The 17,752-nt window shown below is 42.9% G+C and overlaps 1 protein-coding gene across 2 annotated transcripts; it reads left to right on the forward strand.

Moving 5' to 3' along the window:
- The first annotated feature begins 12,306 nt into the window (after positions 1-12,306).
- Positions 12,307-14,397, forward strand: myca (MYC proto-oncogene, bHLH transcription factor a). Of its 2 annotated transcripts, XM_053859832.1 has the most exons (3): positions 12,307-12,485; positions 12,605-13,255; positions 13,333-14,395. In XM_053859832.1, the coding sequence occupies exons 2-3, from the start codon at positions 12,625-12,627 to the stop codon at positions 13,974-13,976; spliced, it is 1,275 nt and encodes a 424-aa protein (XP_053715807.1). In that variant the 5' UTR covers positions 12,307-12,485; positions 12,605-12,624; the 3' UTR covers positions 13,977-14,395. The 2 variants fall into 2 exon arrangements, with proteins under 2 accessions (XP_053715807.1, XP_053715808.1); XM_053859833.1 differs by lacking the exon at positions 12,307-12,485 and having other exon boundaries at positions 12,499-13,255; positions 13,333-14,397.
- Positions 14,398-17,752: the final 3,355 nt, after the last annotated feature.

A 17,752-nucleotide genomic window follows, 5' to 3' on the forward strand; every position in this document is an offset into this window, starting at 1 on the left:
AAAGTCTTTAGTTGATGGTGGCAACATGTATCAGAAGGCTGAGTTCACCATGGCTGGAGTGGAGTGAAGCACGTTGAAGACTGGCTGGTGTTTTTCACTAAAGTTAGGAATCACTAACTCTTGACGTCTTGACTCCACGGAGGAACCAGATGATTCAAGACACCGCGGCTCCTTGCTGATTGAGTGACTTTGGTGTGATTCATTCTCACCCAAGTTGATTTGCTGAGTCAGGTCATGAGGCTCCAGCTGAGCTGTTTATAGCGACTTCCCATGAGGACTTGAGGTTTTCCATGACGAGAGGTCGTCTTGAGTCTTCCTCCCAGGGGTTCCACCGTGAGTCTCTCCCAGATGGCCCAGCTCCTTGGCCCTTCTGTGAGGGAGAGCTCAAACCCCTGCGAGAAACGTATGTCTTGTACTTTTGGTCTCGACCCAAAGCAGGACTGAGATTGACTGGTATATGAAGAGCATAGTCCTTTAGCTCAGCTCTTTCATCTTCACAGAGCAATACCGAGGCCTCATGATGATCACTAGTGTACAAGAACAAACATGCCTCCTCATTACTCACATGTACACAAACAATGCATAAATACAATATTTATACCACGAACAAACAAGCAAACACAAACAACAAGCAACATTGTTTTAACAACATCATTTAACATTTGACTTGAAGCCGATTCATATTTGTTCACTTACAGCAGACCTAATTTAGGATTATCTCAGCCGACAGTTGCTTTACAGTCCGTCTTATCAGGTCCACTATAAAACAATTCCAGCTGCTTGAGCAGTGACTCGAACAGTCAGGTCACCAGGTCCAGAGCAGGCAATTTGTGTTCCCATGGAGTTACACAATTGTATTGTGATGAGGGGAGCAGGATATACCATGTACAATATATTTTTATACATTTTACATATATATATATATATATATATATATATATATATACACCCAGGTATATAGGTTTACAGTATAAACAGAGGAGAGAGAGCCAGTACATTGGTAGATGAAGATGTTGAGGTTGGAACTGCCAGGCAGAAGGTGGAGAGGAAGGCCAAAGAGGAGATTGATGGAGGTGGTGAAGGAGGACATGAGGTTTGTAGGTTTGAGAGAAGAGGAAGCAGAGGACAGGGAGAGATGGAGGAGGATGATGTGGCCTCCCCTGAAGGGAGAAGCCCAAAGGGAAAGAAGAAGATATAGGTTTACAGTATAAAAGTTTACAGTATATAGTAAATGTTTATCTATATAAAGTAAACCATCTAAACTAAAGCTTTTTAAGAACTTGTCATATATATATATATATATATATATATATATATATATATATATATATATATATATATATATATATATATATATATATATATATATATATATATACCTTCAAAATCAAAGTTGTTGTTTTTTTTAATTCTCCTATATGTATTTTAAACAGCTTTAGTTTAAAAGGTTTACCGTAATTTAGTTTTCTGAATGTGAGTGGATGAAAAGTATGAGTGTAAAAGAAAGTAAAAGCAAAAAGAACAATACGTACACGTACTCAGAGTAATAGACATTAATCAGTCAGTTCACTAGTTTCTGAGACTTTTTATATTAATTTTCACGGTCACACTTTGACAGGCAGATGAAGAGTTGCGATCAAAGTCGTCACCAAACTTAAATGTTGCGTAGCATGTGTGTGAACTTTCAGGGTTGAAAAACTTGAACTAATTTTTGTTTTCAAGACATAAAAGAACGATGACGTCACCTTTTAGTCTACAATTACTTTGAAGGCCTCGTGCAAAACATACATAAGTATCAGGCTTTTACGTGGATGATTTAAGAGCCTAAGAATAGACTCCTGTATCACCAGGATGACAACACTCAGACGTATGTCAAACCTTCCCGGTCCCCGATTGCAGGTAAAGCTCTTCTATCTTTGAGCTACAGGCTTCTTCAGCACTTTGTCTGCTGCCGGGACACTGTGCTACAATTGGGAATCAACAACAGACTACATTCCTGAAAAGAAAAAAGCCCCACCCACCATCATGTTTAGTGTGCGGCTTCTAAGACTGAGAGAATCCCAAGCATTTGGCTCCAAAATGAAATAAAATAAAGTATTGTTTTGGGACTGAAAGAGGTCACAGGGTGGAGACATGTGAGTCAGAGCCAGAAGAGTCAAAGACGAAGATACATTTCAAGTGTCAAGATGTGGAGAAGTGTTGTCCCTGGAAAGGTGGAGATGGAGATGAGCACAGCAGCAGCATGAGGTTCAAGATGAACGCATGATGAATGAATGAACCCTACAAAGGTTACAAACAAAGACCCTCGCAACAACCTTCCTTTACACAGACCGGTGACGTCACTCCCGCTCGCACGTATTTCCTGCAGCCATTGGACAACATCAAACATTTACTGTCACTTGAACAAAGAACCCGAACGCAAACATTTAACTTATGAGCGAATTTGCCGTTAAACAAGGCGCAAAAACGACCCCGGGAATGGAAGTATTCACCCAGGCGGTGAGGTCACGCACACGCTTTTCTCCACGCAGGAGCTGGTTGTTTACTTTCCTGCAAGATTGTGCAGAAGAGTAAAAAATCGAACCGACGACACGATCCCTCACACTCTTGAAGATACTAGAGAACTAACGCAGGCAGATACGTCACTGAGCCGATTCGATAACACACTTTAGCGGCGGTGAACAGCAACCGTGGCGTAATACTGACACCTGCTGGCCGAGACGGAACCACACATACATTGGCAACTACTGGTTCAGCTGCTTCTTACTGCGTTGTACTATAGCAGTATCACCACTGCCGTTTCTCCACTGTTTTCATCACCAGTACAAAAACTACTACTACTCCCAGTAGTACTTCCAAAGCTCAGAATGTCCATTACTGCTCCGTATTTCCATTTATAGGACCAACTCTACCACTACAATGATCACTATTATGAGTACTATTACAGCCACAGAGCGACTACTGCTGATACTACTGCTGCAGCAGATACCTGTACTACTGGATCTGCTATGTCTTTGACCCCTAATCTGGAGTGCATGACACTACAAAGGGCTGACACGTAAAACACATTCATTTCGATTACTTTATTGCAGACAAAAATATTTAATAGTCAAAATAATACAGATAATAGTTTAATGGTTTATTTATAGTTTATACAGTTTATTTCCAAGGCAGCATGTCATAGCCAAAACATCCATGAATTTGATCGCGTTGATGGATGGAAAATTTAAGATTTAAAAAAAAAACCCTGAAGCACAAAAAATGAGTTTGCTTAAGCTTATGAGAGCAGATTCAACTTTAAATTGATCACTCTGGTGTCAAATCCATTTGTATTAATTCAGTATTATTTTAATAATTCGAGCATAATGTAGTAATTATTTTATTTCAATATTTTTTATTCATTAAATCTTTTTTTTTTTAATAGAAACCCACCTCTAAGCAATACAGCTTCTATATATATCCATTTCTGTTTCTATTTCCACTTCTATTATTACTAGTATTACTACAACTACAACGACTGAATTTAATCACTACTGACTGATTACCTGATCATTTCCTCCTCCTCCTCCTCCTCCTCCTCCTCCTCCTCTGACTCCAGATACCACTGCTATTTCTTCTATTGAAAAAAAAACCCGTCAGTTTACACATCTACTCAGCTTACAGTATATCAATATTACTCCCACTTCGTTGCATATTCAGTACATATGAAAGTATTTCGTTCATCATGGTCTGCAATGCTACTTATGCTGCTGCTTTATCTACTTCTCAGGCAAATGCTTCTATGCCTTACACCTGCCTCTTATATTGCTGCTAATACTTAAGTATACTACGACGACCATTACCACTGATACAACTATTTGATACTACTATTTGTCCAGCTACTTCAACGTCGTGCTTCTTTCATCATGGTCACCACTACTAGCTCCATCCGCACTGCTTATTCTGTCAGTAGTGATGGGTTGATGAGGCTTCATGAAACAGTGTCCTGATTTTCAGAGGCCACCAGGTGGCGCTGTCTGCTGTAAAATATTAGGACTTGAACAAGTCATTCGATGAAACCTCACATCATTTCTAAACAACGAGCGCCATCTAGTGGCCTCTAAAAATTGTGACTCTGTTTCTTCAACCCAGTAGTAGTGTTTCTCTCTATAACCACGATCATCACTGCCACTCTATTAATACTTCATATGCTTCTCACAGAACTGTCTTCTTCTCAAGCTTGGCCACTGAAACACCACATCGTAAACAGGATTTTACTACATTACTACATTTATTTTATACTGTGAACTCTCTTATGCTGCAGCTATGTATTTCTCTCTACTTTTAACTACTCGTTTTATACATTAATTCAAGTAATTATATCATATCGATTGCGATATTTAACAAATAACTACATTATTTATTTAAACAAAAACACGCCATTTCATTTACATTTCTCAAAGAAAAAAATAGCTTTAATATGTTCTTTCAAATTAAACTAAATTTTCATTTTGTTTCTTAAATTACTGCTAAAAAATACTTCTTCAATGGCACTGTAATACACTCCATCTTCCTTTATAATTACCACTAAGTAGCTTCTGATCATTAATACTGGCTTCTACTGCAGATTCTATCAAAGTAGATAAACAGCAGACGCCCCACTGGTGCTATTAGAATAAAGAGGTGATAGCATGGATGGCAAGGAAGCCGAAGCAAATGCTCCTGGTTCTGTCACTTCATCTTATCTCCTGTAATAAAGCCAGAGAGGATCTGATCTGAGATGGAAGCAGCAGAGCTGGGCTTCCCTCAGACCTATCTGCTGCAGAGATAAAGCTAAAAGCTCCGTCCTGCTGGAGATGCAGTGAGATTGGAGGCGCTATCTCCGCCATCAACAAGCAGAGTGCTGTTTAGTTATTGGGCCTAGGGAGAGAGATCCAGCAGGAAATGTCTGAAGACCCGTCTGCAGGAGCAGATCGAGGGATTGTATCGCCACATTGACCAGGAAATGGATCTGGCTGTGGCTGAGAGGAAATTTGGAGCTGTAACCTCAGTAACCTGACAAACGCTCAAGATGAGATAAACTCTATTGAGTGGTATTGACTCGCTGTCTGTTTACTGTTCGCCTAATAAATCATGGAATCGATGCAGGGTGTTGCAGGGATCTCCTGAGGTCAGAGAGGTCAAACCCAAATGAAGACCGCTGGACATTGGAGCAGAAATGTCAATAATAGCTGCAGAGGTAAGTAAGACAGGGCACAACAAGCCCTGGCAACAAAATGGAGGCACTGCTACCTCGATCACTAGCATAGATCCTTCAATACAATACGACACTCCTCGGGTACCTACCCTCCTGCTTACACTAGAATGTTTTAACAGATATTTTTAATAACAGTGTATGTACCGTGAGAAAGAATGCTGCGGGTTCCACTCCCGGGTCGGAGCGGTGGCCTTTCTGCATGGGTTTTGTATGTTCTTCCTGTGTGAGTGTGGGTTTTCTGCGGTCACTCCGCTTTCCTCCCACAGCCGACTATGTTAATAGGACGCTGTAAAACTGCAGTGATAGGAGTGCGAGTATGTGCCCCTCACCCAGTGACCGCTGGAGTGGTCTCCAGCACTGCCCGCAACCCTGGACAGGACTAAGCACTGGTTAACTGAAGATGGATGTATGTCCTGAAAGCACTGTCGGAGGTAAGAATGCTTTTATTTGAGGAGGAAATATGACAAGCAAAATGTGATACTACCAAAGAGGCACTACGGACATATTACTGCTCCTACTATTCCACTATCTACTGCTATTGCTCCTTAATGCCACCTCCACTTGCCTCCAGATGTGTTATTGCTGAATACTATTGCTGCTAATACTACAAATACTTTTGCTACCATTACAACTGATACTACTACTACTGCAATGATTACTATTGTTACTGCCAGTACTGCTATTACTACCCCTACTACAACCTCTACGACCTATCATACATTTACTTCCTTGTTATACTTCTGATAGTTCTTCTTCTTCATCCCACCACTTCTAGTTTTACGTCTACAATACTATAGTGTACAGTACTGTACTGTACTTTACAGCACTACACTATACTATACTGTACTGTACTATATTATACTGTATTGTACTATACTATAAAGCACTATAGTATACTATACTATACTATATTATAAAATATTGTACTATAGTACACGGCACTATACTGTACTGTACTGTACTATATTATACTGTATTGTACTATACTATACTGCACTATACTATATAGTACTATATTATATTATAAAATATTGTACTATAGTACACGGCACTATACTATACTGTACTGTACTATATTATACTGTATTGTACTATACTATACTGCACTATACTATACAGTACTATACTATATTATAAAGTATTGTACTGTAGTACACGGCACTATACTGTACTGTACTATACTGTACTGGACCATATTATACTGTATTGTACTATACTATACTGCACTATACTATACAGTACTATACTATATTATAAAGTATTGTACTATAGTACACTACACTATACTGTACTGTACTATACTGTACTATATTATACTGTATTGTACTATACTATACAGTACTATACTATATTATAAAGTATTGTACTATAGTACACTACACTATACTGTACTGTACTATATTATACTGTATTGTACTATACTATCCAGTACTATACTATATTATAAAGTATTGTACTATAGTACACTACACTATACTGTACTGTACTGTACTATACTGTACTGGACCATATTATACTGTATTGTACTATACTATACTGCACTATACTATACTATATTATAAAGTATTATACTATAGTGCACTACACTATAATGTACTGTACTGTACTATATTATACTGTATTGCACTATACTATACAGTACTATACTATATTATAAAGTATTGTACTATAGTACACTACACTATACTGTACTGTACTATACTGTACTGTACTATATTATACTGTATTGTACTATACTATCCAGTACTATACTATATTATAAAGTATTGTACTATAGTACACTACACTATACTGTACTGTACTATATTATACTGTATTGTACTATACTATCCAGTACTATGCTATATTATAAAGTATTGTACTATAGTACACGGCGCTGTACTGTACTGTACTATACTGTACTGTACTATATTATACTGTATTGTACTATACAATACTGCACTATACTATACAGTACTATACTATATTATAAAGTATTGTACTATAGTACACTACACTATACTGTACTGTACTATGCCTTGCTGTACTGCATTGTACTATTCTATATTCCACTATACTAAGCTACACTATGCTGTACAGTACTATACTAGTCAGAACTATAGTGTACCGCTCTATGCAAACATGACCTGATTCACCTACAAATAAACAAACACTAAAATTTGAGCTTGTGTCAAGACAACTTGCACACTCTTGATCAGATTGTCTAAACACCATTTTTCGCTTTATTCTGAATTATGACTGAATTATACTTGTTTTCGTACCTTTTCATCGAGCAGGTCTATTCCAGACTGCACCCACTAGATGGTGTGAAAGAGCTCGTAGCTCAGGTTGTCAGGAGATGATGGTGAATGAGCTGCGCACACAACAACTGACATCACTCTCCACACTGAACATCAGCCTGTGGATTCCATGAGCCCTGCCCTTTCTGTCTGTCGATGCCGAGCCGCTGAGATCTGGAGATGGAGCCCCGCTGCTCCACGTCTGGAGTGAGCCACTGCTGCTCGCTCTCATGCCAATAAGCGTCTGTGGCCACCCTCAATAATTAATGGCACAATTAGCTCTTGAGCAGTCTGACAGCGCTAATTGTCGACTGCTTGCTCGGCAACCTTTTCCCACGGACGGAGCTGAACCACTATTGATTTCCTGACACTGTCCCAGGCTTCACGCTGAATCGTCTCTGTCAGAATTACTGTCCACTTTTCATTCTTTAATGCCAAATCATTTCATGTGAAATGGTTCTCCTGACGTGGATGGTGCTGGAGGACGCTCCCAGAACCCTGCGTCTCCTCATGCTGGGTTGTATGGGATGTTCTTCCAGTGGGTCTGAGGGCCTGCTCCACTGTGGTTCTGGTGGTCGCTTTACCGCCGGCTCTCACTGCATCTCCAACTATTGAAGGCTGATGATGATCAACTAGTGGAATCTCCACGTGAGACCTGGACAACCTGAGAGCTGTTTCATTCAGCCAGGTCCTAATCATCACACCTCAGTGGTTTGTCTTCCTTTTGTTCTCATCCCATCGCATGACAACAGAACCTCCACAGGAAGCCGGGAGGGTGACATCCTCGTGAGACACAGCCAAACTGGCTCCAACCTACGGCTGTGTGTTGTTGGATGCCACGCGACTTCTTGTCTGCAACGCTGGTCACATTTACAGAAATGAAGTGAAATCTTTCAGAGGTGTTGCTCTGATCTCTGGCTGAACCAGCGGGGCGTCATCACCAGAACAGGAGAGACGGATGAGAAGAGTGATGGCAGTAACAGCGTTAGAATAGGTACTTTTTGGCGTAGACATTCTAGGTACCACTTTCTTAGAAACAGCACAGTTAGCCAAGCGTTTGTCTGTCACTGTTGTGATTAACTTATCTGATGAAGCCTCTCTCAACGGCACGCGCTGCTCCAATAACAGCGCCCCAAAACACCGTTGACACCGTTGGTGGTGATAGCAGGCTAACGTTAGCGCTGCCTAACAGAGAGGGACATGGAGCTGCTGTTCCTGCTTCACCAAAACGTCTCGCAGAACTTCATGGAACGGTTTGTGTTTTGGGAACATGTTGCCCTTTGTGTTGCCGTGCACTTAGTATTCAAAGTTACTATTCATTCAACAGATTCAAATGTTTAACCTTGCTTAATCGCACAGCAGTTAACTCGCGATTAATCACAAATTAATCCCACTTTTTCATCGATTCTAAATGTAACTTGAAGGGAGATTTGATCAACGCAAGAGTTTAATTTGCAATTAATCACAAGTTAACTATTGACAGCTCTTGTTTTAATAAAACAATGGGTATGTGACTATGAAATTCTATAATGTACAACTGTGAAAATAAAGAGTAATTCAGTAGTTACTTTGCCTGGTAAGTAGTTACATTTATGGCGGCGTAATTCAGTATTGGTTTTCTAAAGTAACATGCGCAGTACTTTATAGCAGAATCCAAGATGGCAACTGTGGATGCCAAAGTTCCCTGCAAAGCCCAAACCCAAACCTATGGAAGCCCAGATACATATAAATAGATAGGTAGATAGATAGATAGATAGATAGATAGATAGATAGATAGATAGATAGATACACGGACGGACGGACGGACGGACAGACAGACAGATAGATGTTTTTATCCGGCAGTAATGGGCTTCCATAACAGATTTGGTGATTCCTTCCCTCAAACTTCAAAGAAGCCTTATCTGCTAGACGTCAAAATACTGAGACCGATGTGGACGAGACATGCAGATTCAATTGAGGCTCACAAGCGTTTCTTTTCCAGCTAGTTTGGTGCTCACAGGTTCACCTGCTGAAATTAAAAGTTCATTCTCAGAGCAACCCTGTTACCAGCGCTGCCAATATCATGGGACCAAAGGGAGGTCTGGAGTTGATCTCTTGAATGCTAAAAAGGGTAAAACAATGTTTAACTATTCGAACCCCAATTCTGGGTCTTCCATTTTTGTTGAGCCTGGCAGGCATTTTAATCGTGCTCTAAGGTCAGAAAGTTCCAACTTACAAATGGAGCGCAGCCTCAGTACTGCATGGTCTGATACTTGAGCACAGAGATGTTGTTCTTCTTGGGGCTTTAATCTATTTTTCTCAAGTTTCATTGCTGTAGATCTGTTTTCATGGTGTGTGTGTGTGTGCACGTCTGGTTGATCCTCACTTGAGGGGATTCTCAATTCTTAACAAAACTCTTTTCTTGTGCCGACCTCATGCCAATGTGGGGACCATTTGACTGGACCCCACAAATCCAAGCCTCCATTTGAGGATGAGGGCTTCAAAATAACTGGGTCATCATAACTGGGTTTCAGTCTGGTCCTGTTTGAGGTGAGCCACGGGTTTTGGATAGTCAGGGTTAGGGTGAGAGGCAGGGGAAAGGGCTATGGCAATGTGTGGTCCCCACAAAGATTGTGTGACAAATCCATGTGTCTGTCCTTGTGGGGACTTATTCTTGAAAACACCTCTTTGTGGTGACATTTTTGCTGGTCCCCACAAACCCCAGCTTCCATTTGAGAACAAAAATATCAAAAGAATTGAGTCTTTATTATGGGGTTTCAGTTGGTTCAAAGTCCTGGTTAAGGTGAGCCATGTGTTTTGGATGGTTGGGTTCAGAGTGAGAGGTTGGGGAAATATAGAGATACAAACTGTGTGTGTGGCAGGCTGCATGGTCTCACATGTGTGCATCTCTTTTGGCTCTATTCAAAAGTGGTGACCCCGAGAACACATCCATCGATGACCTGGTAAACACCTGTTTGAGCACTTGTAGATCACTGAAGCCAACATGACAACATCCCCACAAAGCAGCGATGCCATCACCCGGTGTCTGAACCACAAACCTCCTCCACACAAAGACCTTGAACCCATCAATCTGAGGCAAGCCATCGCTGAGTTACTTCTACTTCTCATGAGAACAGAAAGGTCTTCCCAAGAATCCACCAAGTGTGTGTGACATCATACCTCTCAAGCATTCGTTTGTGTTTTATTATCTTTCTTAATGATTCACTTCAATGATCTCATGAACCACTGACGTCTTGTTGAAAAGATCATCATTTAACTCTTGAAATAATAAATAATAATAATAAAAAAGAAAAAAGATCAGACACATTCCAACATATGAAAGACATTTTTTTTATCTTGGCAACAGCTAATAAGTTTGATAAGTTTCTTGCAAGGTTTTGTTCTTATATTTTGAGTCCTTTGTAATTTCTGACAGCAATCTGACAGAAGAAATGTTGGTTCTTATAAAGTTACTCAGAGGTGCACTGTCAGGTGATGGTTCAAACCGCTACTGTTTTTACCTTCCTGAACATTTTGCAGTCGTCTTGTTTCCCGCAGTTAGATGACAAGGTTTTTAGATGATGCTACCGTGTCCACATCCTGGGCAGATTTGAGTCATGCCCTATATTTCAAGGTGTGTTTGAGACCTGCCCCGTGTGATCATCGATCTTGTTCTTCTTGCCCATCACAAGCGTGCAACCACAGCAAGCGTGACCTCCTCCTACTCACTTTGGAGACAAAGTTAGGGAGGACATCAGGTTTGGAAGTCAAGGAACACGAATTAAGCTCATGGATGTGGTGAGTGAGGGCGTGTAGGTGTCACCAGGGGAGTGTGAGCCAGGTTAAGGTGGGGCGCTTGCTGCTGCGACCCCTGACAGGAAATAACAGATGACTCAGACTCCAGTTTTCACACTCCAAGAAAATGAACCCATTTAACCAGCATATATTTCAATGGTATAAAGTAAAATGTGAAGTTGAAATATCGCTTTTATTTATCTTGATCAGTCTGCGCCATGTGGCTTGACCTCTCTTGCCAGCAGGGGGCGCTATAGGCCCGTCCAACCCGCGCCGCGGAGGGCGCTCGTACTTCACTGCAGTGGCCATCTGACTCCGTTAATTGCTGCCTTCCCGTGTTTATTTGGCGTCAATCACTCCAGACCTGGATCGGGTCCGTTACGCCATGTTAGATACCGAGGACGGCGTGGTACCGCGATATCTCAGATCGCCGTATACCTGCTTCATTTGTGCGCGTGAGTCACGCGTCGCTGATGTTGATGTGTCCTGCGCACATGTTTAACATGCACATTACAATTATAGTAGTTTCAATCACACTACTATTATCCGTCAGTAAACTTGCAGTTGACTCAATGAATCTATTGTAAGTCTAATAAATCCCTTGCAAGTGATGAAAACGTTTATTGAATTGACATAAAATGTTTTAAAAGTAGCGTGAAAAGCAACGCTGCATCACTATTTCTCTGCATGTATCAGTCAATGGAAGCGCCACTCCACTATGGCCCCGCCCACTTCTTATAAAAGTAGATCCGATTTAAGACAATGTGTCGGTTTATCTAGTCGTCTTTTTCTTCGCTAACTGCATGGAATTTTGCTGCAAGTCTTCATGTGTGTTTACTAGACGGAGGGTTTGGTGGTTGAACCACGCAGTTTGGGATTTGACGTGTTTTCAAGGCCGGTGAGCATTTCGCGGGAAAACGCGGCGGAAGGCGACATCGGAGCGGAGGCGTGACGCGCCTTGTTTATAAGCCGCAGCGCCGCGCTCAGCTGTGATTCTCACGCTGCTCCGCAGAGTGGAGGGGTGGTGTTTCTCCGGCTCTTCCCTGCAGCCCAGCTCTTCATGCTCGCGCCGCACAGACCCGCGCTCTCGGATTTAATGCTCCTGTCGAGTTGGACTAACTTTCCTCGCCATTGTCGCAGACCTCCGCTTTTGATTTCGGCGCCTCTTTTCGCCCCCGCTCGCTTGAAAGCAGAAGGTAAGCTGGCCGGGACGCCGAGCGGCTTCATCTGGAGCACCTGCTGCAGCGGTGCATCCATTTTGGAGGCGCGCAGCCCCGCGACTAACCAGCCCCGTCCGTCTCTGTTTCCCCACCAGCCTCGCCGTGAGCTTCCACCATGCCGCTCAGCTCCGCCAGTAAAAACTACGATTACGACTACGACTCCCTGCAGCCGTATTTCTACTACGACAACGAGGAGGAGGATTTTTACCCGCAGCAGCTCCAGCCTCCGGCTCCGAGCGAGGACATCTGGAAGAAGTTCGAGCTCCTGCCGACGCCCCCGCTGTCGCCCAGCCGCCGGCCGTCTCTCTCCAGCCTCTTCCCATCCACGGCGGACCAGCTGGAGATGGTGACCGAGTTCCTGGGGGACGACGCGGTCAACCAGAGCATCATCTGCGACGCCGACTACTCGCAGAGCTTCCTCAAGTCCATCATCATCCAGGACTGCATGTGGAGCGGCTTCTCGGCCGCGGCCAAGCTGGAGAAGGTGGTGTCCGAGCGGCTGGCGTCCCTCCACGCTGCCCGCCGGGAGACGGCAGCTGCGGGGGATCCAGCCCACTGGAAGCTCAACAGCAACTACCTGCAAGATCTGAACACCTCAGCCTCGGAGTGCATTGACCCGTCCGTAGTGTTCCCCTATCCAATGATGGAGACCCCTAAGCAGAGCGGGGTGACACCTTCTAGTAAGGACCTGGGCTTGGACACTCCGCCCAACAGTGGCAGCAGCAGCAGCAGCTGTAGTGATTCAGGTAAGGATTTGACACACCCCTTTCTGTCGTCTGTCACCGACCCCTACTACAGCTAAACTGGCCACTTCATATTGCAGAGGAGGAGGACGGTGACGATGAGGAAGAGGAGGAAGATGAGGATGAAGAGGAGGACGATGATGACGATGATGATGATCAGGAGGAAGAGGAGATTGACGTGGTGACAGTGGAGAAAAGGCAAGCGGTTAAACGCTGCGACTCCAGCACGGTGGAAACCCGGCATCCCAGCCCACTCGTTCTGAAGAGATGTCACGTCTCCACCCACCAGCACAATTACGCCGCCCACCCCTCCATGAGGCACGAGCAGCCGGCTGTCAAGAGGCTGAAGCTGGACAGCAGCAACACCAGCAGCACCACCACCAGCAGCAGCAGCCGGGTTCTCAAGCAGATCAGCAGCAACCGAAAGTGCTCCAGCCCGCGGACGTCCGACACCGAGGACTACGACAAGAGAAGGACTCATAACGTTCTGGAGCGACAGAGGAGGAACGAGCTCAAGTTGAGCTTCTTCGCCCTGCGGGACGAGATTCCCGAGGTGGCCAACAACGAGAAGGCGGCCAAAGTGGTGATCCTGAAGAAGGCCACCGAGTGCATTTACAGCATGCAGTCGGACGAGCACAGACTGCTGTCGCTGAAGGAGCAGCTGAGGAAGAGGAGTGAACTTTTAAAACACAAACTCTCTCAGCTGCAGAGCTGTCGAGCCTAAACCTAGAGACTCCTGTTCCGTTAAATGCAAGTTCACCAGTTGGGTTGTACAGTTGTTGCATGGAAATGCAAAAGAAGAGAATTAAGTTTTCTTTTGTTTTTTGGAATCTCGTTTGATTTCAATGTTAAAACTGCCTCAATTGAAGTTTGGGTGGAGTAAATATTTAAAAGTTTATTTTTGTTAATAAAACGTTGGAAAAAAATAGGGGCTGTTGTTATTGCAAGCCCTTAAAAATAAATATAAATTTTTATGTTTTGTATATAATTAATATTTCCTAAGAAAATGTATTTTTGGATCTCAATTTGTCTGGATGCTCAGACCAAGTGTTTGGTTTTTCATTATGTTCCTAGATTCCTTTTTGAATATAAAAAATGTTTCTCTTGAGTTTGTGTCCTTGTTTTTGCACACGCGATGACACCACTGCTTCAGTCTCAAAAGCTGCCGCTCTTAATAAAATGCCTGTAATGTGATCACTTAAAAATCATCTCACTTCTCCACCAGTGTCAGACTCCTGAAGTGTAAACCCATACAAGGCTTTGTTATGAGTCCTACCAGTCAAGGTTGTACACATGACCCAGATTTCTGTTTACTATGGATATCTACATTCATAAACATCTTGAGCTCCCAAACACTCCCGGACACTGACCCAGATTCTGCTCTTAGTCACTGCTCGAGACGTCATTCACGTGACTTCAAATCGTGGCTCTTGTATGTAAACATTCTCTTAAAGAAAACACTAAACTTTGCTATTATTGTTGACATCTTTAATATTGTTTGATTTCAGATTTTTTGCCTAAAATGGTTAACACGTTGATAAGCTCATCGCCTTTTTATTTTATTAAAGGATACGAATATAAAGAAAAATACGTTATTTTTTTGGCTCTACCTTTCATAAAGCTGAAGGCTTTCCTTAAATATTATCCTCCTCAACTGCCCTACATAACCTCCCTGGACAGGGACAGCACCGCCTTCATTCCCACTCAGTTCAACTTCCTGTAGTCCAACTGCAGCTCTGTCCTTCTTGGTGTCTCAAGAACCCCCTCCATTGGCTCCAGCTACTCACAGTTATGAACTTCTCCTCACCTTGAGAGCCCTACAGAGCTCACTGAACATCTTCACACTGACACTCGCTCATCCGTCCGACTCACCATCCACCACCAAGGGTTTCTGAGCCTGCACTCTGCCTTCCTTTCCTTTCCAACTGCTGAAAACCCACCGACACAGCAAATAATAACCACCCGCCTTTTCATTTTCCTGAGAACTGTTATTGCTAAAGTCTCTAAAAAAACTACCAACGACAAAAATTGAAACCATACAATATATTCAATAACAAGATAAAAAGTTAATAAGTACACATGAACTCCACTTGAGCTGTGCTCTCTCCAGTCCAGTCTGAATGAAGGACGTCTGGGTCCCAGTCGCTGGGACACATCAGCGAGTTCCATCATCTGTTACTTGGTGGTATTGTTTCCTGTTAAGTTTCACTTATTTTGCTGACAGATCAGATGTAGATCATCATGTGACCTCAGTGACAGAAGTGATAAGAAAAATGCTTCTGGAAAGTGTATTTTTTATACTATAGTTTAAGGTTTATTTTGGAACTGTGTCTAGCTTTAACATCTTACATCAACATCTGGTATTGTGCTGCATCAGAATGTAGTTAGAAACAAAACACATGGACAACTCGAGTACGGATTAAAGCTTTGTGGTCAGATGGTGAGAATACATTTGAGACCTGACAATTCAATTTTATCTGAATCCTTGACATCTACAGCTCACTTCCTGTGTGAATGGCAAGCAGCATGGACATCTTCAAGTGGTCAAGACAAGAACCACAAGTTGACTCCTTCAGTCAGAGACGTAGGTTCCAGAACCACCTCACTAAGCAGATACAGTAGATGGACGGGGTGCGCTGATCGGAGTATGAGGATATAGTTTTGGTGAAGGTCAGAGTAGGACCAGATGAAAGCGAGGCACAGAGCCAGGACCAGAGGGTTTGCTTTTGTGCTGTAAAACAGTCTGCTTCATTTATAAAGATTGATGTTTTGTGTCTTCACTGCAGTGACAATGGATCTATCTATCTATCTATCTATCTATCTATCTATCTATCTAACTGTAGAGAACAAAACATTCCTTCAACTGCTGGTTCATCCTCCTATCCTGCATCAACGTCTGGTCCGCTGCTGCAGTTGTGCCGGAGCTGATGCCCCCCTCAAACCTATCCTTCGAAATTTTAGCTTCACTTAAACTTGACATTCAGTCTTGATTTATCATGTCTTCTGCCATGAGCACCTCCAATGTCCTGAACCTCCAACTACTAAATGTAGTTTGCCTGCCTGGTGAAAATGCAAACTACATTTAAGCCAGAAAAAATAGCAGAATATTCACGCCCCCAAGGTAATGACTTCTGTGTGGCTGCGATGCTAACCGACACACCAGCATGTTCTCTATAGCTACATCATCACATGACAGTAGAAATATAAAGAGTTTATAGCACAATTGTCTGTTGTTTAATGACTTAAAAATCATGCATTTGATTAAATTAAAAGAGAGCTGAGCCAAGAGGCAAAGCTCGACTCCCGACCCTCAACTAGGGTCATCAGCTTTGGTTCATGAAAGAATCAGAATCAGAATCAGAATCAAATCTATTGCCATGGTCAGTGGGGAGCCCACCAACTAGGACAGTGTTTTGAACTAAAATAAAATAAACAACAAAGGCTGTTGATGAAGTCAGCAGTCTGATGGCCGAGGGGAAGAAGCTGTTCCTGTGACGGGACGTTCTGGTCTGGATGGACCGTAGCCTCCTCTCCAGTCAGCGCTGGCATACGTTACCCAACAGAAGGACGTTTGGCGCTCTCTGTTGAAGCTGCTGCCCCCGCGATCCGGTGGCGGACAAGCAGGTGAAGATGGATGGATGGATGGATGAAACTAACTTTACTAACTGTTGTTCTGTTTTTCATATAAATCTGTCACCCACAGTCCACGTCTGGTATTCAACTGCAACCGTCACGCCCTCAAAAGCTTATAAGAGTGAAGAAAGGAGAATTAAATGGCTATAGAGCACAGAAAACACAGTAGTCTGTACTGTGTTTTCTGTGCTCTATAGCCATTTAATTGCACCTGCTATTTTTAGTTATGTATGTATCAAATCAAGACATTCAAAATAAACATTATTTTAGGTTAAAGAACAATGTGTCATGTAACTATAAAATGTTTGCTGTCTTTCTTCTCATTTTTTTGGCATTTAAGCAGTCATTTAGTGGAAAACCGTTCTTTGTCCTGGAGTTCGTGGAGAGTCATGGAAACTATATGTTTATAATAATTGTTATTTTCTGTGATTATTGCTATTATTTCGCGGTGTTCTCCGCGTTGAAACGGAGCTCCTTTGATCGCTACATCGCTTTTCGTGTTTGGGCTCTCTACGTCAGACCGTGACGTCACGCGCCCGCTCCACGCAGCCTTCCGTGGAGCGCGTGGCGCAGCTCGCGAGCACATGGGAAGTGAGGTCGAGATTTGTGTGTGAGGCACGCGCGACTCTCCAGGAAGAAAGGAATTAAAAAAGAAGAAGAAGGGGGAAACGAGGCGGCAGAAGCGAAGAGTGGCATCTCGGTAAGACTTGTTTGTTTGTCTGCTGCATCCTCACCAGCTTCAGACGTGAGGGAGTAAACAGGCCGGAGCATGTTGTGACGTAACACGAATCTGTGTTGGTCCGCTGAAAATAGCTGGATATAACTGCTCGTCAGGAGCTGTAACGACACGAATGGAGGGGTGTGTGT

Source organism: Synchiropus splendidus, chromosome 3 (assembly GCF_027744825.2).
Source record: "Synchiropus splendidus isolate RoL2022-P1 chromosome 3, RoL_Sspl_1.0, whole genome shotgun sequence".
Taxonomy (NCBI): Eukaryota; Metazoa; Chordata; class Actinopteri; order Syngnathiformes; family Callionymidae; genus Synchiropus; species Synchiropus splendidus.

What these genes read in the sequence shown, in the direction of transcription:
- myca (XM_053859832.1), top strand. Translation starts at nt 12,625, where the DNA reads ATGCCGCTCAGCTCCGCCAGTAAAAACTACGATTACGACTACGACTCC. An exon ending in CAGCAGCTGTAGTGATTCAG is followed by an intron (nt 13,256 to 13,332) that starts GTAAGGATTTGA and finishes TTCATATTGCAG; the next exon opens with AGGAGGAGGACGGTGACGAT.